This window comes from Carassius carassius, chromosome 21 (assembly GCF_963082965.1).
Source record: "Carassius carassius chromosome 21, fCarCar2.1, whole genome shotgun sequence".
Lineage (NCBI taxonomy): Eukaryota > Metazoa > Chordata > Actinopteri > Cypriniformes > Cyprinidae > Carassius > Carassius carassius.
The window spans coordinates 23,659,441-23,683,625 of NC_081775.1; the positions used below are offsets into that span (position 1 = coordinate 23,659,441).

General features: G+C 36.3%; 3 protein-coding genes across 4 annotated transcripts; 1 reads left to right on the forward strand and 2 right to left on the reverse strand.

The window, feature by feature from the left end:
- Positions 1 to 12,195: 12,195 nt before the first annotated feature.
- LOC132097918 (probable dimethyladenosine transferase) lies at positions 12,196 to 16,329 on the reverse strand. The gene is made up of 12 exons (XM_059503918.1): positions 16,140 to 16,329; positions 15,939 to 16,012; positions 15,764 to 15,850; positions 15,634 to 15,695; positions 15,457 to 15,550; positions 15,146 to 15,195; positions 14,801 to 14,924; positions 14,624 to 14,716; positions 14,479 to 14,543; positions 14,303 to 14,366; positions 13,329 to 13,435; positions 12,196 to 13,223 (listed from the first exon to the last, which is right to left on the reverse strand). The coding sequence occupies exons 1-12, from the start codon at positions 16,195 to 16,197 to the stop codon at positions 13,181 to 13,183; spliced, it is 921 nt and encodes a 306-aa protein (XP_059359901.1). The 5' UTR covers positions 16,198 to 16,329; the 3' UTR covers positions 12,196 to 13,180.
- A 17-nt stretch (positions 16,330 to 16,346) lies between these two features.
- Positions 16,347 to 21,378, forward strand: pola2 (polymerase (DNA directed), alpha 2). Of its 2 annotated transcripts, none has more exons than XM_059503916.1 (19): positions 16,347 to 16,502; positions 16,754 to 16,877; positions 17,295 to 17,419; positions 17,548 to 17,633; positions 17,739 to 17,796; positions 17,997 to 18,106; positions 18,305 to 18,498; positions 18,654 to 18,742; positions 18,912 to 19,064; positions 19,305 to 19,367; positions 19,474 to 19,528; positions 19,609 to 19,733; positions 19,849 to 19,887; positions 19,988 to 20,061; positions 20,147 to 20,255; positions 20,459 to 20,565; positions 20,704 to 20,760; positions 20,886 to 21,012; positions 21,113 to 21,378. In XM_059503916.1, the coding sequence occupies exons 2-19, from the start codon at positions 16,796 to 16,798 to the stop codon at positions 21,263 to 21,265; spliced, it is 1,806 nt and encodes a 601-aa protein (XP_059359899.1). In that variant the 5' UTR covers positions 16,347 to 16,502; positions 16,754 to 16,795; the 3' UTR covers positions 21,266 to 21,378. The 2 variants fall into 2 exon arrangements, with proteins under 2 accessions (XP_059359899.1, XP_059359900.1); XM_059503917.1 differs by having other exon boundaries at positions 16,362 to 16,502; positions 16,760 to 16,877.
- A 263-nt stretch (positions 21,379 to 21,641) lies between these two features.
- Positions 21,642 to 23,820, reverse strand: LOC132097919 (centromere protein H-like). Its single transcript, XM_059503919.1, has 9 exons — positions 23,563 to 23,820; positions 23,381 to 23,436; positions 23,257 to 23,293; positions 23,098 to 23,166; positions 22,954 to 23,010; positions 22,814 to 22,877; positions 22,645 to 22,696; positions 22,035 to 22,192; positions 21,642 to 21,938 (listed from the first exon to the last, which is right to left on the reverse strand). The coding sequence occupies exons 1-9, from the start codon at positions 23,676 to 23,678 to the stop codon at positions 21,852 to 21,854; spliced, it is 696 nt and encodes a 231-aa protein (XP_059359902.1). The 5' UTR covers positions 23,679 to 23,820; the 3' UTR covers positions 21,642 to 21,851.
- Positions 23,821 to 24,185: the final 365 nt, after the last annotated feature.

Here is a 24,185-nt window from a genome sequence, read left to right on the forward strand (position 1 = left end):
TTATAAGCTAAAAATAGATTTTTCTTCTTTTTTAGTCAGCATGCATTTTGTAAGGAAAGATCTGAGATTTGAGATCTTACTCGTGACAAAAAAAAAAAAACCTTTGGAAACTAAAGACCATTTGGAGTTGAGCAAGAGCTTAGGGCCTCATTCAAAAGGTAAATATAAAGAAAGATGAATGAAGGAATATGGCTGCTCTTTAGATTTGGTCACATTTAGCTTTGGATCAATTCCTGCTTAAGAACCGTGGTAAAGGCTGAACTTGAGAAGTTTAGCTGTGCCTGGAAGAAAAATGACAGTACGAGTCAGGAAGAAATCTGCTCAATGCTGCATAACATCCCAAAGGTCTGTGGCTTTGGCAGTACTTCTGTTCAAATATACTAAAGTGGGAGTGTCTTATGTATGGTTTACTGTTTCTTTCAATACACAGTGTTGTTAACCTATCCACAATACATCTACAATAAAATAAAATACAAACATGCAATCTGTTTTTTTAATCTGAATAATATATGTTACTTTATAATTTAAGCACTGAATCTCCAAATTACACATTTTGCTGCCAAAATGAATCTTTCTCCTCTGACGGCATTACAAAATAAATCATGCATGATCTTATATATACATATATATATATACAATTTTTTTTATTATAATATGGTAGATAATTCAGCATGGTCAAATTTAGTTTTTCTTGACTTTTAAAAGCAATAAATAGATTTATTTTTGTAATATTTAGGTAGTAAACAGGACCCAGAATTAAAAGTAGAAGTAAAGTGAAGTTAAATTCAAAGATATTCATATCATCCTTTGAAAGATGTACAAAGTTCAAAAAGACTTTAAAGGTTTGAAGTTTGAAGGTTTATCTCTTGACAGATGTAAACAAATGGACAAAATGATAGAAAGAGCAATAAATGGATGGTAAGATTATAACAATAGATAGATCTAAAGAATGCTAGAAAGATAAAACATGTCGATAGATAGACCTCCTCGTTGGACACATACTTTCAAGCTGTGCATTAAAATCTAGAGGCAGATTAATAACTCATGAAGGGAAGCTGGTAAGCAGAGTTCTGAGGGCGATGACTGCGACCATCTGGCGGATCTATTTTATCAACCTGCGAATTAAACATTTTACAAGCTTTAAATTTACATTATGCTGATGCACGTCGCACCTCATTTACAACAAGGCCATTTGAGCGATGAGTCAAACCTGAGCACTGGCTGCTGTACTCATTCAGAAGAGATCCTCCAGCCAGCGCAAGGTAGAGAACAAGCACGGGCAGGTCACCGTGATTGGCACAGTGTCTTAAATGGCAAGGGGAAAAAACATGGCTCATTAATTTTCATATTACATATCAGCTTTACTGGAACTGCTTTTGTCCTTAGCGATAAAAGACTTGATATCAAAGATATGGCTTCTGTGTGGTCTCACTTTCTCAAACATGCACTCTTTCTAAGTCTTTTTCACTTTCTGTCTCCCTCTCTCTCCCTACAGATTAAATGCTATTAACACACAGCCAATTATGGTTGGAAAGTTGTGAACGAGTCTTCATGCACAGACCGGTATTTGCCCCAACGTGCCCGCCCATCCCCACCAGTTTATCTGAGCAACATGCAAGGGCTTATGTGTTTGCGCTGTGTCTAAGACACTTAACAACACTTTTTCCACTCACTCAAAAACACAACAAATTATCTCGACAATGTAAAAACACCTTGTCTAAAATTAACACAGTTGAGCTCAGAAAATCGTGCAATACTATAACTCTTTTTGACTATCGAAAGTTTTTCTTATAAATAAATAAATAGGTAAATGTTTAGAGAATGATACCAAGGTGTTTTAAATTCAGCATTTGAGGTTGACTGTAGGTGAGTATCGAAGGAAAGGAAAGGTGATGGAGAAGATGAGAAGATGAGAGTAGAAAGCCCTACAGATGAGATGGGGTGACCTTGGTTTTCTTGGAAGGGGATCCTGTCCACACCCAGCTCATAAATTCAAGGCTGGGGCCCCCAGATAGTTTTGATGATCAATAAAAAATAATTGAATTTCTTCATAGATTTTACTAAATGTGTTATAAAACCCAATGGAAACAGTAAATTTCGGGTTTAAATGTAAGTCACTGACACCTATAGTAAATAAATCTTCCAAAGTAGCGAACAATTGTCACTCTTGATATTTTTGATTATTAAAAGTTGCTGAACCTAGATATTGATTTTCCTTCACGATACTTAAAGCTGCTATAAGCAATTTCACACAAAATTCTACTACCACTGAAACAGATTATCTGTGAAAACTCTTGTGACGGACCTATACACAGCAAAAAAAGGGGAGGGTTTGGCCAGTCATATATGCTCTGTGCCTGTCAATCACTTTGTGAGGACCAGCTTAAACCAGCAGCCATGCTTCAAAACATACCTAACCAGCATATGCTTTTATTTTTCAACAGGGGCAGTAGTCCATAAGGTAGAACATAGCACTAGCAACTCCAAAGTCATGGGTTTTATTCCCAAGAAAAGAAAGAACTGATAAAATGTATACTTTGAATGCAATGCATATCACTTTGGATAAAAGAATCTGCCAAAAATGTTAATGTAGTGTGTCATAATTGGAACAACATGACTGAAATTATTAATCAGTATTGTCTCTAATTTGTCCCTCTGTTTCTTCTTTTATCCTTCTCTGTACAGCACTTTGGTTCCACTTGTGTTATTGAAAGTGCTCTGTAAATAAAGTTTAAGTTAAGTTTTTTCTAATAAATGGAGGATCAGGTATGATTAGGAGGATCAGGTAGGTTAGCATTGGTTTCTGAATGTTTTATACATGCTGAAAAAAATGAATTTAAAGTAGTTTGACCATAGTATTCAGGCCCTTTACATAATTAACCAATCATGATATGCGAGAATCTACAGGTAGAGGTAGAATCTACAGTCATGCAAATACGCATACATTTAAAGGTGCCATGTGTAAAAATTGAAAGGATGGCTAAAGCCCTTGGCAAGAGACCCCTACCACCATGCTTTCCATCGCTGGAGACAACTGATGGACTTGAAAGAAATGAGGACAATGCAACATTTCTTTTGGATTGGTAAGTAAGATGCTGTTAGTATTTCGCTAGAAGTTTGTTTTATATGTTTGCGTATTTTTTTCGGGAAGTTATAACATAGAAATGTATCGAAGGCTGTTCGATAAATGTGCTAATGTTAGCGATGGCTAACCGTAGCTGCGTTTGTTACTATAGTAGAGATGATCGGTTCACGTGCACTAGGGATCTGCCGTGTAACATTTACAAGTGCCAAAACGGTATTGTTTGAATTGCGTAATAAAATTGACAGAATCTAATATTTTTTTATATCATAACTAACCTGCTCTGTCTAGTCTGTTGGTCTCCGTGTCCTCTTTGCTTCGTGGTTTTTCTGTGCGTGAGAAAATTGATGTGTGGCGTGAAAGCATGTGAAAAGAGTCAATTGCGTGTGTCTCACGGTGAATGCTTGAGAGTTGGCAGCTCTGGTTACGTTGGTTGGCGCTAGCTTGGTCAACATCATCTGTCTGATGTTGACCAATGATGTTGACAGAATGCTGTCTGTCAAATTAATTTAATTCAAATAATGTGTATATACAACTCAATGTAATATGAACAAAACGAATATGAACATATTCACTGGTAAAGGTGAAGGGGAGTAGCTTGAAGATGTCATGTTTCAAAATCACTTGACATCACCCAACGTTCCTCTGGAGGCAAAACGTCCTCTTATAGGCTTCGGCTATGGCTGTAGGGTTGTTGTGAAGGTAGGGGCGGAGCATAGATTATAGACTATGCCGTTTCTCGTTTGTTACTCTAGAGTAGACCAATTCACTTTATTGAGGCATACTGCCCCCATCTGGTATGGAATGTGGAGTATGACTTGATTTTTTTTGCCAGACATGACATATGGCACCTTTAATGTATGAGGACTGTAGAGAGCATGTCAACAGGAAAACAAAGATTTTTACATTTTTAAATCCCAGCCAGGACAACATATGACCACCCATGAAAGCAATTTCCTGAAAAACACACTATTCACAAAAATCTACAGTCCATTACAGCTTGTCTGAATTAGCAACAATAACCATGATAGGTGGAGCTTAAAAATAAAATGGTCAATTAACTGTCTTGTAAAGAAAAAGAATCTGGCAAAAGAACTGTTGCAAAACGATTGCTTTTCCTTTCACTACAATCTGCTGATCCAATACATTAGGGTACAGTGTTTTTACAAGAATGGTGCTTGTTGACAGCAAGAAAGAGGAAAAGCAGCTCTGGAAATCACATCTGACAGAATTTGCTGACGGAACACAGTGATCAGACAGTAACAACGTCTGCGTGTGGCGGCATGCTTTGTGTTTGCTTGAATGCTTGAGCGTGGGTTGAGACGCAACTTAATGAAGCACCCCTGTGGGACAGACATCCTTCAGAAGTGGCAGCTGTCTGTGTGTCATAAAAAAAAGTCAATGGAGGCAAGAGGAAATTAGCCTGAGGTCAACATCCTCCCCACGCACACACACTCATGGACCAATGACGCACTGTGATGGAGAGTTAACAAGGCAGCTTAGCATTAGTTTGACCTTCACTCTTTGAACCTCCGGAGAAAAACTCTGATATGAGGCTTAGCAACCAAACACCTCTGCTTGACGAACGCCTGTCTTTGAACACCACAGCAGCCCAGAGTCACCTTGGAGTAACGTATCTGAAGTCTAAAGGGTCAAAGTAGAATAATTATACATTTTTCATGGTGCTATGTAGGCATACAGTGTATGATACAATAAAAAACTGAAAAAGTGATCTTTCCCTGTCATTTATAAACCCAAAATATCAACAACAAAAAACCCTGTATAAAATCACTTGACAAGAAAAAAAAAAATTTCTGTGTTGACATTTTTATTGAAACAGGTAGTGGTGGTACTTTACAATAAAGTTCAATCAGGTAACATTAATTAATGCATTTATTAGTAAATAGCATTTATTTTTTTAATCTATAGGTTTATGTTAGTCTATAAATATACTGTTGTTCATTTGTTAATCCATGTTTGTTCATAATACAGAAAGTAATGTTTATTTATAAAACTTGACATATATATTTTTTTAAAAAGAAAGAAAAGTTGCTCATTGATATTCATGATACCAAAAAACTTAACCAATAGTAAAGCCTTACCTGGGAGTTTTGGACAGGATATACCAATAGATTGTCCCATTTCATAGGCAATAGGCATTATATGTATATAGGCATTACAGGGGAGGGACATTCTCATTCTAGAGAGCATTTGATTGGACAAAAAACTGTGCAGTGCAGGAAGAGTCATCAATATTTCTGGTCCATTTTCCTGGACAAGAAAAGCTGTACATTTTAAATGCATATACTACCATTCCTATAAAATGTACAACGTAACAAAAGTTTCTATTCAAAAGAAACGTTGTCCTTTTGAATATTCTTCAATATAACTGTTTTCCACACTGCTAATAATTAGAAATGTTTCTTGAGCACCAAATCAGCATATTAGGATGATTTCTGTAAGATCATGAGACACTGAAGTCTGGAGTAATGAATGCTGAAAAATCATCAAAAGTAATAATACTCCAAAATATATTAAACTTGCAAACTATTTTTTAAAATGATAATTATATTTCACAATATCACTGTTTTTACTCAGATAAATGTAGCTTTTTAAAAATCCTTTCTATCTGCCAAAGGTTAATTTAGTCAACTTTTAGGAGTGTGCTAGCATAAAAATGTCTTCAGTGCTAATAAATATTAAATAAAAGCCACAGGGAGTAATCTGTTAAATTTCCTTGAACTGGCCTGCTCACGATTTGTGGGACACGAAACCTGTCCGATTACAGTAAGCACACGTGCTGATGGCAGCCTCACACTCAATTAAATGAGTGAGATTCCCTTTCGCTTGCTCTCCTGGAGACATAATTGCTATCTAACAGCCTAGACCTTGGCACTCAGCTCTAACAGAGAGGGTTTAATGGTGTTATTCAAGAAGAGAGCTGACATTCCTTCACACCTGGATTTTAAATTATCAAGACGATGGCAATGCCTCTCAAAGACGTGGAAAAATTACTGCATTTGTGTTTGCTCAAGTACCCTTACCTCAAGACAGAATTAACATCATGAGATATATAGGATGTATCTTTTAAGAGTAAGTTCTAGAGTTTTATATGCTGAAAATTCGATGTTGCAAATGTACATTGCAGTGGTAATATCAGAGAAGATTCACAGTGAATGCTCAGCTAACAGCAGGAATCTTTCTCAGAAACATTCTGCCAAGGTTCTCTCAAAGTTGTAATCAAACGTTATTCCAGTAACATAAACAGAAAATTTGTTCAAAGTTATCTGGTCATTATGTACTCAAAACTTATTCTTTATACGTATACTTTTTTTTCTGAAATGTTTTCATTGGATATAACATTTTTAAATGTTACTATTTGTTTCAGTATTTTTAGAAAACATTGCCATAATGTTTGCAAAATTAAATGGAATTTTCCCTTAACCTTTGCATAAAAAAACAACTAAAAAACTCGATTCAGAATTAACTATACATTAGCTGAATTTTCTCAAAACACATTTGTGTTAGCTGGGTTAACTGTGAAGGATGTGTTCCAGTTTTGGCTGAGCTGGGCATACTTGGAGCATGAATTTTAAAAATATTAATATGAATATCAAATAATCTCATTTTTGCCACAGAGAGAGATTATTCCCCTTAGTCTGGCATTAAATGCATCAAAATCTCAATCGAATTCATCACCTGTGGCATTCTACAGCATTCAAGAAAACTCTAGAAGACCGAGTTCTAGAGCTTGCACCCGGGCAAATGGGGTTGTTCCGGCTGGCAGAATGAGGGCTGCTCACCCGCTCCCCAGATGCCTGTCTCGCCCCCTTTGGAGGTTCAGAGGCGGCCTGAACTGCACCAGGAATTAACCACAGCCGGGGGCAGCTGGGCGTCTAGAGGACAAGCTTTCAAAGCTTCTCACCATCAAAGAGGGAGCTAATTCATTCAAAACCACAGTGTGAAGAAGAGAAGAGAAGAGAGAGAGGAATTGAGTTTGCATGGCAGGTTCAATTTTACTGGCATTTTCAAAAGCTGAATCCTAATGACTGGAAGTGGGAATTGCTTGGACACTTAGCCCAATGAAAAAGCGGTATGTTTTGGTAAAGATATTAGCAATCACCCTTAAAACAACATTTTTGAAACATTTCTAACAAAATACTGTAGTTATGGATGTTTTTAGTTTTTTTTTAGGTTCAGACTATGATTCCATCCAGTTTAAGGATATCTTGAGTCCATTTTAAAAGGCATATGCATGTTTCTCTGTGTGTTTGCTGTATTCAGAATTACCTAAAAGTTTTGCAGAGTGTGATCTTCAGTCATTTAGTGTATGATGCACAGTATTTGAAAATCTATACTGTCAGTTACTGTAAATAAATAAATAAATACAACATCCTCTGCCAAGTTGCATTACAGTTTTGGTACAGTGATATCCCTATATATTTGTTATACTATAGCAGTTTCTTAGTCCTCTGGCAAAATACTTTTTCTACCTCTCCTAGACAGTCAACTCTTTTAGTTCTGCACAAACACAGTACATGTAAGAAGTACGTGGCTACAAATCAATTCAACAGTTCCAAGTTTGAAGGTGTGTGCTACATTATTTACAGTACAAAGAATAGTTAAAAGTTCTCTCATCTGAAGAACTGCTACTATGTAATTGTAATGTGCAAGTATAGTGTAAAACCCCTTTAGATGAGCAGGCCAGCTTTCCTTACGGTCATTCCATGCTCAAGAACATGGCCAATGCTTTGTATTTCATAAGGAACAAGTGACCTTTTACCTTGTCCCCTTCATTTTTCTTTTCTCCTCCTATTCCTCTTTGTCTCCCACTACCAGGATTAATTTTCCAAAACACATAATCACCTGTGCTCTTGTTCATATCATCATGAGATCCTGACTGGTGTGTCATCAGTTCTGCTTAATGTTCTCCTATGGATAAATGTGTGCTATTTGTGTTTATTTTGTGATTCTTGAGGTAGTTTTATTGTGTGTTTGTGTTTTCTAAATGAGAACATGGTTGAAACCTGTGCAAAATGATGCCGTTCTTGAGTAAAGTTTTGCAGAAAACACAAATTGTAGAAGTTTTGAGACATTTGTCTTTATTTTGAGATCTGTATGAATGGTTTGGGAAATTGTGCCAAATGAATCAGTTACAGTGTATTAGCAATCAATAAAAACTATGATATTGAATGTTGGCAAAAATGGCATATTCAGCTCACAATATGCAATAATCAATAAATATAATTATTATTGCTGTTGTTTTTATTTTAAATAACTCATTTTGTCATGCTGGCCAGGGATACTCACATGAAATAGATAATGCTGGGAATGGAATTTTAATTTTACGTGAAACAAGAAGCACTCCACATTTCAAACTCCACATGGTGGTCACATGACCTCACAATAATACACGATTGTCTTCCATCCTCCTTAAAATAAAATAGCCAGTTTATGTTTTTAATTCACATTACTGTAACATATCTTACCTTTTGGCAGACTAATCAATTATTCACAGTTTAAAAGGAGATTGCAGTTGTCATTAATATAGATACTGGAAAGATGAGGTCAATATGAGCACAGAGCATTGTGGGATACAATGTCATAATGTGTCATACCCTGCACATTGCAAATGCATCTGGTTATTCTATGTGCAAAAAATGTTGCACATTTTACATGTATTACACAAATAGTGCAGAAATAGTGAGAGACGTAAGTTAGTATGCTACTCTGAACAAAGCCAGAATTCCTTCTTGTGCCTAAAGGGCAATGATGTTTAAATTATGAAAATGAAAGTTGCAGAATGCACGAGGCTGCGTACAAAAACACTCTTTTCATGGAGTGTGCGCTAACTGATTGAGTTTCACAGCCTCATAAAATTCATGCCTGTTAGAGTCAGCGGGGCGAGTGCAGGAAATACGGCTCTCCATTCAATCTCTTTCTCTCTTCCTCCCCCTCCAAAAGACCGTCATGCCACAGCCTCATGACATCCCTCAAACCTGCTTGAAAGGGGCTGCCCTGACAGGTTGCTGTGGAGAGGCCTGTCACAGCAAGGCTGGCTCTCAAAAACCCCAGATCATCGTCTCCCATGGGGAAAATCTTTCTCTCACTAACACACACACACACCTGTCAGGATCTCTTAACTGGTGTCTGGCTAACCTTGGGCAGCTGAAAAGGCTGAACAGCATTTTCTCTCTCTCTCTCTCTCTCTAGTAAGCCCTCTCTCATCCCTCCCTGCGGACCATCAATAATGCAGTGTGAATCCCTCCCTTATATGATTTATCAGAAGCAGGAGGGGATAAGGCTGCCCTTTCTGTATGTGAACATCTGCAGACATAAATATCCAACAGGGGGGCCCAGGTCAGACCCCAGCCGTGCTCCTGTGCCACGTCCCACTGAACACGCAGAGAATACCTCAGTGTACAGACATGGCATGCATTTCAAGTATCCGTTAGTCAGAGAGCGGGAGAGGAAATGTATGAAGAGAAGGCAGACAGTCACGGGCCTAATCATCAGTGTGAAAGCTCTTCAGAAATGAACTTGTCACTTGGGTATCACTAACTCAAAGGTCTAGTGTGATATCACATTCAGTTAAGAAGGGAGTAATGTCAACAGCATTTAATATTAAAAAAAGATCTTCCCACATCATTGACTCTGACAGCAGCTAAATGCTACAGTGAGTTTTAATGGGACAAATACTGCAGCCAGCCAATCAGAAACAGCTACTACATTCATTGCAACACAGAGGTCAGTGAAGGCAAGAATAACTTCTACAACTACAACAGAAAGCAATAGTGACTTTGAAACATCAGATTAAGCCATGCAGCGACTGATGCTTGAACCACAGGTCAGATATTTCCCATTGCCTCCAGTTGCTCAGAGTTCTCCTTTATTCTGTATCACAGAGAGTGATCAAGAGAATCTTAGCATCTGCCCCAAGTGAAAAATTTAACTGCGAAAAATAACCAGATACAGTAGAAAGATAGATAAATAAATAAATTTCAAAGTCAAACACGTTTCACAGGATCAATGTGTAGATTGGGTTGGCATGTCCTCCGGGTGCCAGACTCAAAAGCTTGCTTGCTTTACTTCAAAGAAGTAAGACATTTGAATTTCTAATCTCGATTCTATCAGCAAGCCTGAGGCTCAGCGACTGGAAAGAACCTGCGTATACAGGAAAACTAGGACAGTATCCGGGCAGCATGAGAGGGATTCACACCTAAAGCCCAATTAATAATTTTCATCATGACTTCAGGAGCCAAGCAGAAAATGGAGAGTCTGCGCAAGGATAATTGAGCATTTGTGACTCAGCCGGAAAGTTTTTAATACCGCGGAAAGCATTTTGCTGTAAGGCCACATAGATTTCTCAAATGATTCGGTCACATCCAACCCAAGATAAAGCGATGGGTTGTGAAGCAGTTAGAGAGAAATCTGTTTAAATGAGCAGGTGCGATGCAAAAAAAAGCTCAGTTGCACTACAGGACGTCCTGCAATAAAAGATACACCTGTTCAGGTGACATTTAGCTCTGAAAATGTCAAACATAAATGTGTGCGCTTCTTAATTTCATGTATTATGCATCGCTTTAAAAAGTGTGATTTGTGAGGAGTCACTTTCATAAAACTTCAAATTTATCTCCATCTCGTTCAATGCATCACTGATGCAAAAATAAAATTCCGTAAATTAATCACCTATTCATTACCATTTAAATGTTTAGGGTCAGTATTAAGAAATTAATAATTTTATTCAGGAAGGAAACATTAAATCAAAGACATTTGTTACGTTACAATGTTAAAGGATTTCTATTCCAAATAAGCAATGTAGTTTTGAACTTTCTATTTATCAAAGACTCCTGAAAAAAAAGGATAATGTTTTCCACAAAAACTTTTAATCAGCACAGCAATTCTCAACACTGGTAATAATAAGAAATGTTTTATGCACACCAAATCAGCATATTAAAATTATTTCTGAAGGATCATGTGACACAGGTCTTGTAATTTCAGCTTTGCCACCACATGAATCAATTACATTGTAAAATAGATAACATCAATACTATTTCACAATATTACTGTCTTTACTATATTTTAAATATAGTACATGTATAATCTACTATATTATGAATGCAGCCTATGTAGCATTAAAACTAAAAAGACTAGATTAAGACTAAAAAGAAACCTAAAGACCCCAGAATTTGTAATGGTAATGTAAGAATGAAAAAGTAAACAATGAGTAAAAGTGAACAAAGTAAACAATATGAAAAAGTTCTGCCTGTGCATGAGCTCCATTAGGCAGTCAACACAAAATCTTGTATTGATTGACAGTAGAGGCCATTGTCACTCATGTGAGGCTGCAAACCTGTGGAGCTCCAGTTCTTAAATCAATTCCTTCCTGTTCCCCATAGAGCAAGACACTTCACCCCAGAATATACGAGTCCCTGCCTGCTATCAATCAATACAGCTGGATCTGTCAATACTAAGGTAAGAAACTTCCGCTCAGTGACATTTTGGTGTTGGTAGGAGCGAAATGAGGCACGCTGGTGAGGAGGAAAACACGCCGAATTTACCGACTTTATCAAGCAAAAGTCTCAATCCATTTAATTATGTCCTATGCTGTGGCAAAACTACTTCCATTTTATTTATTTTTAAAGAATGATTCTCGTTAACACTTTTTGCTTTTGAGTCATGTACTTAAAGAAAGTACAGTATGTCGCTATTATCCTTCATGTACATAGTACACTATATAAAACATCTGTAGCGGTACTTGAGGGACATCTAGTGGTCAAATAATATAAGGACAACAAAGCTGGATACTCGCACGAAACCGCCAGAAGAATAATCCACTCATTTATTCTAACAACGACCAAAACAATTATACACTCGTTTAATTATAGTTCATGTGAATGATCACCATTATTTAGCTTTCTTTCTTTCTTTTTTTAGCAAGAGAGACCAAGTTTTTATTTACTTTTTATTTTGCGTAGTACGCTCAGGAAGTTGTTCATTCGTTTGTATTTTTGTATTCAACATGGCACAGAATAAGGTAAAGTATGGGCAAGCATAACATGATGTAATCAAAAGCTTTACTTAAGTGTTGCTTATCATGCAAAAAAAAAGTATTTTATCTATATAACTGTTGCATCAGAGCAACTTTTCTCAAGTTCAGATTTCTTTCAGAACTTTCACTTTCCTCCTGCATCAAAACAGGAGGAGGATCTGAAACTCGGCTTCACTGACAGCACAACAGTTTAAAGCTGTTGAGTGTCTCTTTGAACAGTTCAAAGTGATTTAGAATAGAAACACACTACTGACAAGTCTCACACAGACAAACGTTTTCTCAAGTTTCTTTTAAAGTCTAAACATTTATATGCAGATCCTGTTCTCGATTTTTAAATACTGAAGTTTTAACAATACTTTTTCAGACCTTGTGCAGTTAAACCTTCCCAAGAAACAGGTCTTTAATGAATTCGAGAATAGCCAGTAACCTTATTACCATAACAGTAGGTAGATTATTAATAAAAATGTATAGGTAACACTTGACAATTAGTTACCAGTTTACAAAATTAACAATGAATAGATTCAAAAATTAACATTAAGATGTAAAAATGCCATCAATTAGTTCATGACACCTGATACATGCATTAAGGTTAATCAACTGAACCTTATTGTGAAGTGTTAGCGGTTTATAATTTCTCAGTTTGACAGTTCAGTATTGAGCAGTACACAGTGGAGGGATAGTATGTTGTGTGTGCAGTGCTGAGACTGATGGGGTGAAGTTTAATATTCTTTATGACAACCTCAGATTTATGAAGAGTAAACTGGTTTACTCACAACTACAGAGTGAGTACATAAAGATAAGTTACAAAACCCCAAAATGTCCTCTTCAAAACCTCTTAACAGTCACTAGTTTTAGCTCTGATTAAAGTTCACAAATACTTCCTGATTCAGGAAAGGCACACAACATTTCCAGCTTGAGTGATTAGTTGTCCCATTGCATGTCCATTGAAAAGAAATATCATTAATTTCTTCACATAGCATCAACAAAATAGAAGATTGTGACATCACTTCCTGTCAGCCTAGTAGCTGTTCACTGTTTCTTAAGTCTTAGGAGAAGTGTATCCCAGTGGAGTTGAATGCATGAAGAAGCCTACCATGAAATACGGATGCAGAAAAGATACTTAACGAACACCCCTTAAAAAAACAACAACAACAATAAAAAGTATTTTTATGAGAGAAAGCGCATCATACTTACACCATGAAATCATCTATATCCATGGAACGTGCCCTCTTGTCACTAAACTTCGACTCTTGGAGGATGCTTTCAATTTTCTGAGCAATGTTGAAATCCTGCTGTATTTCCTGCAAAGCAATTTGGAAATGTATTTTAATGCAAGGGTTTCTGCAGCCTTTAAGAGGGTACATTTTTTTAACCAAGTAAAGAATATTAAAAGTAATAAATTAAGGGGAACAACATGTCAGCATATTCTCTAAATGCAAACAAATTTTTTTCTTACAAAACAGTGTAAAGATAATGTATGAATAACGATTACTCTACCTTCATAAAACACTGCAAAATTGGTTCTTACTCAGAATTTTTTTTTGTTTTTTAGAGCAAACATTTTAAATCTAAAATCAAGAACTAATATAACATGTCTTGCTTTCTGAGATATTGTTTAAAATAAAGGGAAAATTTAAAGATTAAAACAAGAAAAAATATCTGCAAGTGGGCTGAAAAAAAAAAATCTATCAATACAGCTGGATCTGTCAATACTTAATTCAAAGGGGGGGGGGGGGGGGGGGGAGCAAAGTCTTCATTCCTGATTGACATACTCTCAATTCTGTTCAATTTCTCAGAAAACATACTTCAACTATATTCATTTTGCATCTCAATTAAATTAAACTAGTTTAATGCTGTATTTGTACTTTACAACAAGACTAGATACTAATACTTTTTTGCAATGCAGGCAAGGCAAGTTTATTTATATAGCACATTTCTACACAATGGTAATTCAAAGTGCTTTACATAAAAGAAAGTAACATAATAATGAAGAAAAATAATAATAATAATAAAACAAATAGAAAATGCCATGTAACATCTAATGCCATGACTACGAATTTAGGACTTTCTGCCTAAATTTGTGGAAGGGTAAATTAAACTTCTTAAGCCATGAATATAACGGGGTCTCAGGTGGATATACTAAAACTGTAAAAGTGAAGCAGACTCACTATGTTATGCACAGAGCAATGGATTCTGTAGTTCTTCTCCAATAACTGTTCCACCGCAGCAGATCTAAATGTAATAAAACATTTTTTAAAAAGGTAATTTCCATATCATGACTGGCCAGCTTCTTAAATTGATTACTATTGATCGCTCAGCAAAACACCATTTAGGGATGTCTTACTTGAAGGCAGCACTGAGTGTTTTGTTCTTTCGGACAAATGCAATTCTGACAAGACCATCCCATTCCTATAAAAGTGGAAAAACAAGACTATATTATTTTCAATAACTGCAAAGTCAGTAAACACACTTTAATTAAGGACACTTACCTGGAAGTTGATAGGCGGTGGAGGATTTTTGGGCTCTATCCTCACCACACTGGACTCTACTTTTGGAGGTGGTCTGAAATTATTCTTTCCCACCTTCATAAGCATAACATTTTAGTGTAAGATTTTACATGTGAATTATAATGAGAATGCATTTAATTAATCTGAACAGGCACCAACCTTCATGAGGTGGTCCACACGGGCTAGGAGCTGTGTGTTGATGGACAGCCTGCAGTATAGCTTGTCTCCAGGTTTAGCCACCAACCGCATGGCAAATTCCCTCTGAAACATCAGCACAGCACACCTACGGACAAAATAAATACAAAACTCAACTCATACTGATCTAACTTTTCATTAATATTAATGCAGTTGGTTTTAACTGGTTTTATAAAGTATAAAGGGTGGAAAATGAGCTGCTCTTACAAAGAAGACATCGGAAGAAATCATAATGCTCAATACGATGGCACTATCTTTCAATTTAAAGAGTGTAACAGATGCTTGTTTATTCTATTCTACAATTCTTACCTAAAGAATGGCCTGTGAAGTAACAGCTTGAACACGAAAGGTGATGATATCTAGAAGAAAAAAAAACCTCAATGTGAATACCGGTGATTTGTTAACACTTAACAATGAGGTTTCATTTGTTAACTATTATACATTAACATGACAATTACTTCTAAAGTAAATTCAACAATTACAATTATATGGTACATTATTAAAAATCATTATTAGTTAATACATTAACATTAATTATTAAATAGGACCTGGTGAAGTGTTACCAGTAACTCTGAAGACAGATCTACAGCGAAAGGTGAAACAAATCTCTGAACCAATACCTGATACGGCAAGTTAGCCACGCAGACATCAAAAAAGGGGAGCTCTGTCTTGAGGACATCTCCTATGAGGATCTGAAGCTTGTTTTGCATTGGACTGCATTGAAAACAGATGTTTCAGTCAAACTGTTGCTGAGATCTTGACAACAGTGGCAATGAATGTGTATGAAAAACACTCACGTGCACTGGACTCGTTTCTGAAGCTCAGCAACAAGCCTGGTGTCCAACTCGCATGCAACCACCTTTGAATTATAGTAAATGAAGTAATTAATAATGACAATAATAATAATAAAATATTTTAAAATATTACCTTCTTGGCTTTCTCCAGAAGTTTGACAGTCATGTTACCAGTTCCAGGACCAACTTCCAGAACCACATCTGTGGGTCGTAATGCTGCCTAAGAAGACACTTTTGTGTTAAATCAACACACAGATTATGTCAAATTTGGGGACACATACAGAAAGCTGTTAATCCGCATTACCGACCTTCTCTATGATGCCGTTGACAACCAATGGATTTTTTAAAATATGCTGACCAATACCAGTATTAAACATAATTCCTGAAACAGATCAATAAGCATTTAATGTTTAAACGTCATAAATAATGTCACAATAAACATTCTTTATGGTCCGAAAAACAGGCTTCGTTTTCCTAGTTAGCATACACAAAACATGAACGTAACCTACCTTGACTCTTCACCTCCTGGTGTTGTCGAGATTTTTTCTCAGCTTTAACCTTCGGCATTTTGATAAATTAGGTTTGAGATTCCAAATTGTGAAATTTAGAGTACAAATGTGCGAATACGTTTAGTTTATCATAAACACGTGCAGCAACTGCTGGCTTTAGTTCCTTTGGTTTCTTTCAGCTCAGCTGATCGGATGGAAATCAGTCGACGGCCTCAAGCTCCCTCTAGCGTCGTGGAGGACGCGTGGCGGAACCGGAAGTGACATTATAGTGCTGTTTTGCTGGTTCTTTTTCGCGGCAATCCGAACCTGATGCAAAGATTGAGAAGGAATATGACAGCTGCTTTCTTTATGTTAATATAGAAGGTAATATTTATTATTACTATATAAACTGTGTTAAAGATAAGTTTCTTATTTCGAGCTTCATTTTCCGCCGAATAAAATTTTATTTAACAATAGAAAGCAAAATAGGTTGACAAGTTATTGTGTTTGGCGCTAGCTAAATTCAGTGTTTTATTTAGCTGGACTCTAATATTTATTTTTGATACAATTGCGATTAATGAAATCTGCTGTTCGGAACATGTAACCTTATGCATCTTCTTGCTTCTGTTCTTAAGTTACAGATTCTTCATATTTGAGCATCAGAAGACACTTTAACAATGGCATCGGTCACTGCAGAGGACATAAAGTGTGAACTGGACACTTTTAACATCGCCTTCAACAATGACACTGTGGATAAGAGTACATATCAAGTTTTTTATGCTTTTTGTTAATATAATATTATAAATACGAATTTAGTGAATGTATTAAATATATAAAGAAAAGAAGAATATATCAATTTGTGTGTGTAAGAGAAAGACCTGGCTGTGAAAACCCAACTTTTTTGTGTGTGATTTACTGTTTTCTACATAAGCATCCTTCATGAAGTAAATAACATTCTGTGGAAATGTAATCATGATTTATTACTGACTGAGTAAGACATGTCAAAGTTTGAAATTCATAGTGAAATTAATGGTTGAAATCAAACTTTGATACTTGTTATCTTATTATAAGATATTGAGCCTGGATTTCACAAAGAGGGTCACACACACAATACAATTTATATATTGGATTGCACTCTTTACAATGGTCATATGCTGTAATAATTGTCTCTTGTAGTGTTGGAGCAGTGTTTGTGTCACAGGCTTGAGGGGGAAGAGATCGTATGTGAGTGGTTTGCTTTCAGCTCCAGTAGAGACCTGCTGCCTCTCACTCTTGATAATCTGGACCAGTTTGAACATGAAGTTAGTATAAGTGTACAGAACGTGATAACTGCAACACAGATACTCTAAAATCTCCAGAGATGTCTTGATGAGTAAAAAACCCTATGTTTCCCTGCTTAATTTGTGTACTGGTTTTGTACTCCTTTCAGATACTGAACAAGAAGAAAAAGCCTAAAGGCTCATCAAAGGGGATCCAGTTTAACAAGACAAGAGACATAAACTCTATCCAGGATCTGTATCCTTATTGTTCAAACCATCACTGGATTGAATTTGATGCAATTTTTAGCATTTTCTTTTCACTATCAATTCTCAAAGTAATTTACTTAGCATAGTCGCACAGAATCCGAGCAGAAGAGGAAGAGGAGAACTTGTTAGATTCCTATTCAACGCCTGCCAAAGTAAGAACAATTGGAGACAGATTAATATGGGAAACTTGATGTAGATGGGCAGATAGAAAATCTTGTATAGCTCAGCTCTTAAAAGTAACTGTCTATTTGATCTGCTTAAATGCTGTAATTTTCAGTAAGTTTCTTCCTTGGAAACTGGATTGGTAAGAAAGCAGGAATGTAAGTGTATTCCTATCTCTATGTAACTGCAGGGCTCTCAGAAGCGAGCGCTGACCACCCCAGAACATCTTCAGTCTAAGAGAGGTGTGGCCCGACTCGCCAGTCCCAGTCTATTGCTGTCACCTTCCAGCTTTTCATCAAGGTAATAAAATCATCAAACATGTATTCAGACTTGATTATATGAGGTCTCTGAGGAAAAATCACCAATGCAACAATTACCTGACCTTCCAGAAATTACACTAAAGACAGTGTGGAATAATAAGCATGGTAACCTTTTAACTTCCAGATGATATAATCAATTTAATGTATAAATATAAAGTTGTGCTATGTGTTTGTGTAGTGCAACCCCTTCTCAAAAATACGGCATGCGTGGTGGGCGAGGAGAGGTGGTTTCGTCATTTGGGGCAGTGCAGGGTCCTCGCTGGACGGGTAAAGGACAGAGCGCTGTGAGGGTTGAGATGCTGGAAGGAGGAGAGAATTCACTCATCAGCAGCTACAAATACATGTTCCAGAGACTGAGAGACGTGCGGGACGGTGAGGCCATGCATTGTCATATTGGATGTGGATTCTTCCAAAATTACTGTTACAGTTCTACCTGCATGACAGGATGTAGATTTGTGTTTGTGTTGCATTAAAACATACAGATTGTATTTTTTGATGTTTATATATGTTCTCTATGTTGTCTATAGTTTTGACTGAAAAGATTGAAGAACTCGGAGAGGAATTGCGAAGTCATTTTAACATAGAGGAATTCTCTCCAGTTTCGTTACCTGTTCAGGTACAAGCACAGACATTATTGTGGACATTATTAAGAAAAGAGGCTAAATATTTTTATTTTTGAAGCGATCAAAATGAAAATATCTGTCTGCAAAAGGTGATTCTGCAGTCTGTGGCTATCTATTTTAACTAAATGTGATTTCATTTCTCTCTCTCTCTCTCTCTTGTAGGATAGCATCACAGTGCTGGGGCAAGTGTGCTGTGACAGTAACGGGAAGCTCAATGCCCAATCTGTGCTGCTGGAGGCTGGACAGGAGCAGGGGGGCAGACTGGTGCCTGTGAATCTGTCTGAGCTCAAAGAGTTCTCACTTTTTCCTGGACAGGTGAGATCCACACCTACTATTTGATGCATATTTTTTCTTCTGTGTTTGTATTATTGCCAAGTAATATTTTATATTGCATATAATTTTCATGAACCAGATTTATTAGTAATTCACTTTTATTTTTCATTTGACAAAAATGTTATGTATTAGGGGATGTATCCCCCCCCCCCATCTTTAATTATGCAATGTGTTTGGCATATATTATTTTCTATATTAGCATTGTATTAATCTCTTCTGTAGGTTGTTGTGATGGAAGGTATGAATCCCTCTGGGGAGAAGTTTGTTGCTACCAAGCTATACGAGGTATCGCTTGCAATTGGCACTTTTTAAATGAAACCTGTTTGGGTTAAGTAAGAATTCGTTAAATTGTGAGTCATGATATTTATTCTGTAATTTGTTTCTCCACCAGGGTATTCCCCTGCCTTTTTACTGTCCTTCCGAAATAAAACAAGAAATGGATGAGGGTAAGATTGGTGAAAATGTATTGAGAACTTTCCTGTTGAGATCAATGCTCATATTAACCCTTCATGACACTAATTTTCAGTGTCTGAGCCCGTGATGGTCATGATGGCTTGTGGACCGTACACCCCCTCTGAAAGTCTGACCTATGACCCTCTGATTGACCTTATTACTATCATCAATAAAGATCGTCCTGACGTGTGCATTCTGGTAGGTATATTTATCTCTTTATCATAAGAGTATGACTTCTTTTAGGAACATTTTAATACAATTAATTTAAATCTGAAATTTTTGACTAGTAATTAACTGTTTACTTGTCTTATAGTTTGGGCCTTTTGTTGATTCCAAACATGAGCAGATTGAGGTAAACCAGATTTTGTGTGTTTTTGAAATTCTTGTATTAACATTTTTCATCATGTCCACATCCACAAATGTAACCATTTTATCTTCAACCATTTCAACAGAAAAACCAGGTAACAGAAACATTTGAAAACATCTTCAAGAGATGTGTGGACAGCATAGTAGAAGGAACCAAAGGGTGTGTATATAATTTACTTCTTTGCATCTTTAGGAAGTGCTAACAATGTACAGCTGTTTTCATTGCATGCATTCTTTTATTAAAGTTCGGGATGCAGGTTAGTGTTTGTGCCATCTCAGAGGGATGTCCAACATCATTACATTTATCCTCAGCCACCCTTCAACCTGACCAACCTCAGCAAAGATGATTCAGCGGTGAGATGATTAGCTAAATGCTTTGAATCTAATTGGCCGTCTTCTTTATTTTTAAGTGCTGGTGATTAATATCTTATCTTTGTGTGATTCAGGGCAAACTTAATTAGATAGAAATGACTTTATTTAATGTCTTAATGCTTAAAAGAAATAATTAAACCGTTTCGGTCTACTCTTGTTGTTCAATATACATTTTCCACCCCTAGCGAGTGACCTTAGCTCCTGACCCCTGCACGCTTCTCATTGGTAATGTGACATTTGGCCTGACCTCTACAGACATTCTGTTTCATATGGGAGCTGAAGAGATCAGCAGGTAATGCTAATGATCCAGCTAGTAATTATTTCACGAAAACAACCTAAAACTGACATGTGAATTTACATCATTTCATTAATGTTCAGTGGAATGAGTGAGCACAAGCACTGATTTATGGTATAATTGTGTTTTTTGCAGTGGCACGGGCACAGAACGTTTCTCGCGGATCATGAAACACATGTTAACCCAGAGAAGGTTAGTAAAGCATGTTAAATTCTCATCTTTAAAATGAATTGACCTCCGGTGTGATAAGTTGTAAAATGTGGTTTGTCTGTGCTCTTCTCTGCTATTCCTGAGATTTCATTTCATTGTTCTTTTAGTTACTATCCTCTTTATCCTCCTGTGGAGGAAGTCAACATGGATTATGACAAGTTTCAGCAATTCGGCCAAATGAACCTCACACCTGATATTCTTATCATTCCTTCTGAACTACGGTATTTCATCAAGGTAAATCACACACGTTTTCAGATACGTTGATACCATGTCAAATAATTGTTTATTATTATTTTAATTCTGACTGGAAAACTAATTTTGAATTTTTTCTCAGGATGTGATTGGCTGTGTGTGTGTCAATCCTGGTCGGCTCACTAAAGGACAGGTGGGCGGGACTTACGGAAGGTTACTCGTTCAGCCAAACCCTGTGCTGGTGGAGGGGAAGAGGGTGAGCCCATGTATAGCAGGACAGGTGGTGAAAATATGATACAATTTACCTTTCCCACTGCTAGAACTTTATTAAATCACGTCTGTATTTTTTATGTCTGTATTAAAACTTTTCACGTAAAGTGACTGGAAAATAAAATACTTTTTGTTAAAGGCTGTTTTATCCAGTTACTATGTCATCAAAATCCAAAATGTTCTTGCACATTCTTGGTGTTATTGTGAACATTACATCAGTAAATGTCTTTTCTGTATCAATGACTTTAATTAGACATCAGGCTAATGGATAATGTTCATCAAAAGCCAACTAACCATTTAGGTATTGCAATTGGCCATTTTACTTGTTGAATAACCTGTTTTGCTCAAATGCATGGCATTACAGAAGTAAAACTGGTAATGAATGTGGTTATATATAAACCTTTATTACAGGATCAGTCTGAACTTTATTTTAAAAAGTAAATGAATTGGTGAAATCAGTTAATCTATCTCACATTTAGAATACTACTAAAACATTCTCAAATGAGCTGTTATAAAAAGCTTAAATATACATTACACTGAACATGGTAACAGTGAGCACATTTACAGGTAAAGTATATACATCAACTGGAGAACTGTGTTCAAACAGGTCTTTAGTTGGGAATGTTTTCTAGTCCCATTGCAATATCCCTTAATTTAAGATCATCCCTCCAGTTGACTTTACTGGCCAGTATGATTCCCTGAAAGCAAGATTTTTAAGGGGTTCAAAATAAATAGACAGCACGGTAAATTAAAATTTGAAGATGTACACAAGCAAACATTGAGAAGCCACATACCCGCAACACATTCTGTAAAATGGTGGTGACCTTCTGGTATTTCTGTAGCACCGCTTCTGCTCTTTCCTTGGCTCTCTGTTGAACTTCTCCTTGGTTCTCCTTCACCTGTTTCAACTCATTTATCACCTGCATTTTCTTCTTAATTTGTCCTTTCAGGTCTAGGAAATTACGAATGAGTTTATTTTCTATGAAACTGCAAAATTGCAGCAGAAAATGCTTCATTAACCTCTTAATTGTCACTCACATTTTTGAACATGTCCTTGAAAGCGCATGATCCAAAACTAAATTTGTATAATTCATGACTGAAAACATTTTGTTACATGATTTTGATGAACCATTTTCATGGTAATGCAATGTTTGATTTTAAAATGTTTCAAAGGATACATTTTGAGATTTTAAGTTTTCAAGTGATATATAATTTCTGATGATTTCCAAATTGTGATAGAGATTAATCTATTACTTTTCCTACATAATTTTTTTACAAAAAAGCCTTTCCAACGATATATAGTTTGTCATGATTAGATTACGATTTAATTGTAATTTAGCAAAGTAAACGGAGGATCCCACCGAAGTGTCGGCTGACAGTTAACAGGTTAAAAATAGTAAGTACCTAGTCTTTCCTTTTGGATATCTGTGATCTGGTCCTGAAGCTCTCGTGTTTCCTAAGAATAAAAGATCAGAAATTAAGTATTATATGGCCATAAAATTGTTTAGAAATTGAATTATTCATAAAATGACTATGCTCTTTCTTAAACATAGCAGAGCAGGGAATGTCCCACCTTTAAGATTTTCATGGTCTTTTCACAGAGCTCAGTGTTCTGACGGGTCAGTTCTTTAAGTGCCCTGTACAATGAAAAATATTAATACAGTAACTGAATATCAGACTACATCAGACGTATTTATATTAGGATTCACTCACTCAGCATCTGCATCATTCTGAATAATCTTTTCAGTGATGACGTTCCAAATCTGCATTCTAGACAAAAACAAAGAACCAATTTGGACAAAGCTGGACACTGGATTGCAAAAAAAATAATAAATTGAAATACCACAGCATCTTTACCTGTTCAATACCAGTGTTTTGTTGAAGTATGAGAGTCTTGCCTGCTCTATTTCACTTTCATACTTGGATCTATAGTTTAAAATATATGAAATGTCAGGTTATTTTGTAACATACTGTATATGTACAAACATACATATTCATAGACTCAAACACACTTACAGGTCTGCATCAGCTTCACATGACTCTTTATGTTTTCCTTAGAAACAAACACCATAATTAGCATTACGTTAATTATTAGTGGTCAATATAAATGTAGTTTATTCAAGTATAAATGTAAGCTCACCCATGCTGACTTTAACATTCATTTCAAAACACTGATTTTCCATTATTTCTTTCATTCTTGAGGAGAGAAAAAAAAACAAGACATTCAAGAAACAGACTGAGTATAGTTATACTTACAAATTGTGTATAGTGTTAAACGCATTGGTGCAAGAAGATAAAAATAATGCAATAATGGAAAATCACTTTAATAAGCGAGTGGGTGTGACCCCCTCATAAGCTGCTGCTGTATCAGGCACACTGTTGTTTATTTCAGCTGGATCAACATCTGAAGAGGGTTCATCGTGATTACTGAGACTCATCTTTGTATATCTGTGCAGAAATAAAAACTATTCAAATTTCGGTTGAAGGTTTTAGAGATCCTAGATATTAAGCGTATACAGATTTTATTTTAGATTTACGATACAAAATAGATATCTGATAGAGGGTTAAAGCATCAATAACGGCTGTCAAATGAGCTTTGAATATGTCCAATGTTCTCCCGCGCCGTATAAACATTGAAATCATTTGACTTCCCCAGTTGTTTACAATAACCGTATAAGGATTTTGAAAACTACACCAACCAACCAAGCGTATTGGAACAACTTTCCGTTGCACTTCTCGTTCTTTCTGTTGCTGCTTTTGTTTACTAATATTACTTTTTTTAATTGTAAGCCTCCAAGCCGCGCGACTTCAAACCAGTCTTCTTCTTTTTGTTCAATGGCCGTTCACTCCGGTGTATTACCGCCACCTACTGTATATCCTACGCACATGGGTGATGAATCTGGCTAGGAGGGATACAGCTCCGACCGGAAACGAACAATGAAATT

What these genes read in the sequence shown, in the direction of transcription:
- LOC132097919 (XM_059503919.1), bottom strand. Translation starts at nt 23,678, where the DNA reads ATGAGTCTCAGTAATCACGATGAACCCTCTTCAGATGTTGATCCAGCT. An exon ending in TGTGAAGCTGATGCAGACCT is followed by an intron (nt 23,167 to 23,256) that starts GTAAGTGTGTTT and finishes TTTAAACTATAG; the next exon opens with ATCCAAGTATGAAAGTGAAA. An exon ending in TATCCAAAAGGAAAGACTAG is followed by an intron (nt 22,193 to 22,644) that starts GTACTTACTATT and finishes GTAATTTCCTAG; the next exon opens with ACCTGAAAGGACAAATTAAG.
- pola2 (XM_059503916.1), top strand. Translation starts at nt 16,796, where the DNA reads ATGGCATCGGTCACTGCAGAGGACATAAAGTGTGAACTGGACACTTTT. An exon ending in GTCCTGACGTGTGCATTCTG is followed by an intron (nt 19,734 to 19,848) that starts GTAGGTATATTT and finishes CTTGTCTTATAG; the next exon opens with TTTGGGCCTTTTGTTGATTC. An exon ending in ATAGTAGAAGGAACCAAAGG is followed by an intron (nt 20,062 to 20,146) that starts GTGTGTATATAA and finishes CTTTTATTAAAG; the next exon opens with TTCGGGATGCAGGTTAGTGT.
- LOC132097918 (XM_059503918.1), bottom strand. Translation starts at nt 16,197, where the DNA reads ATGCCGAAGGTTAAAGCTGAGAAAAAATCTCGACAACACCAGGAGGTG. An exon ending in TCAACGGCATCATAGAGAAG is followed by an intron (nt 15,851 to 15,938) that starts GTCGGTAATGCG and finishes GTGTCTTCTTAG; the next exon opens with GCAGCATTACGACCCACAGA. An exon ending in CTTCACAGGCCATTCTTTAG is followed by an intron (nt 14,925 to 15,145) that starts GTAAGAATTGTA and finishes TTTTGTCCGTAG; the next exon opens with GTGTGCTGTGCTGATGTTTC.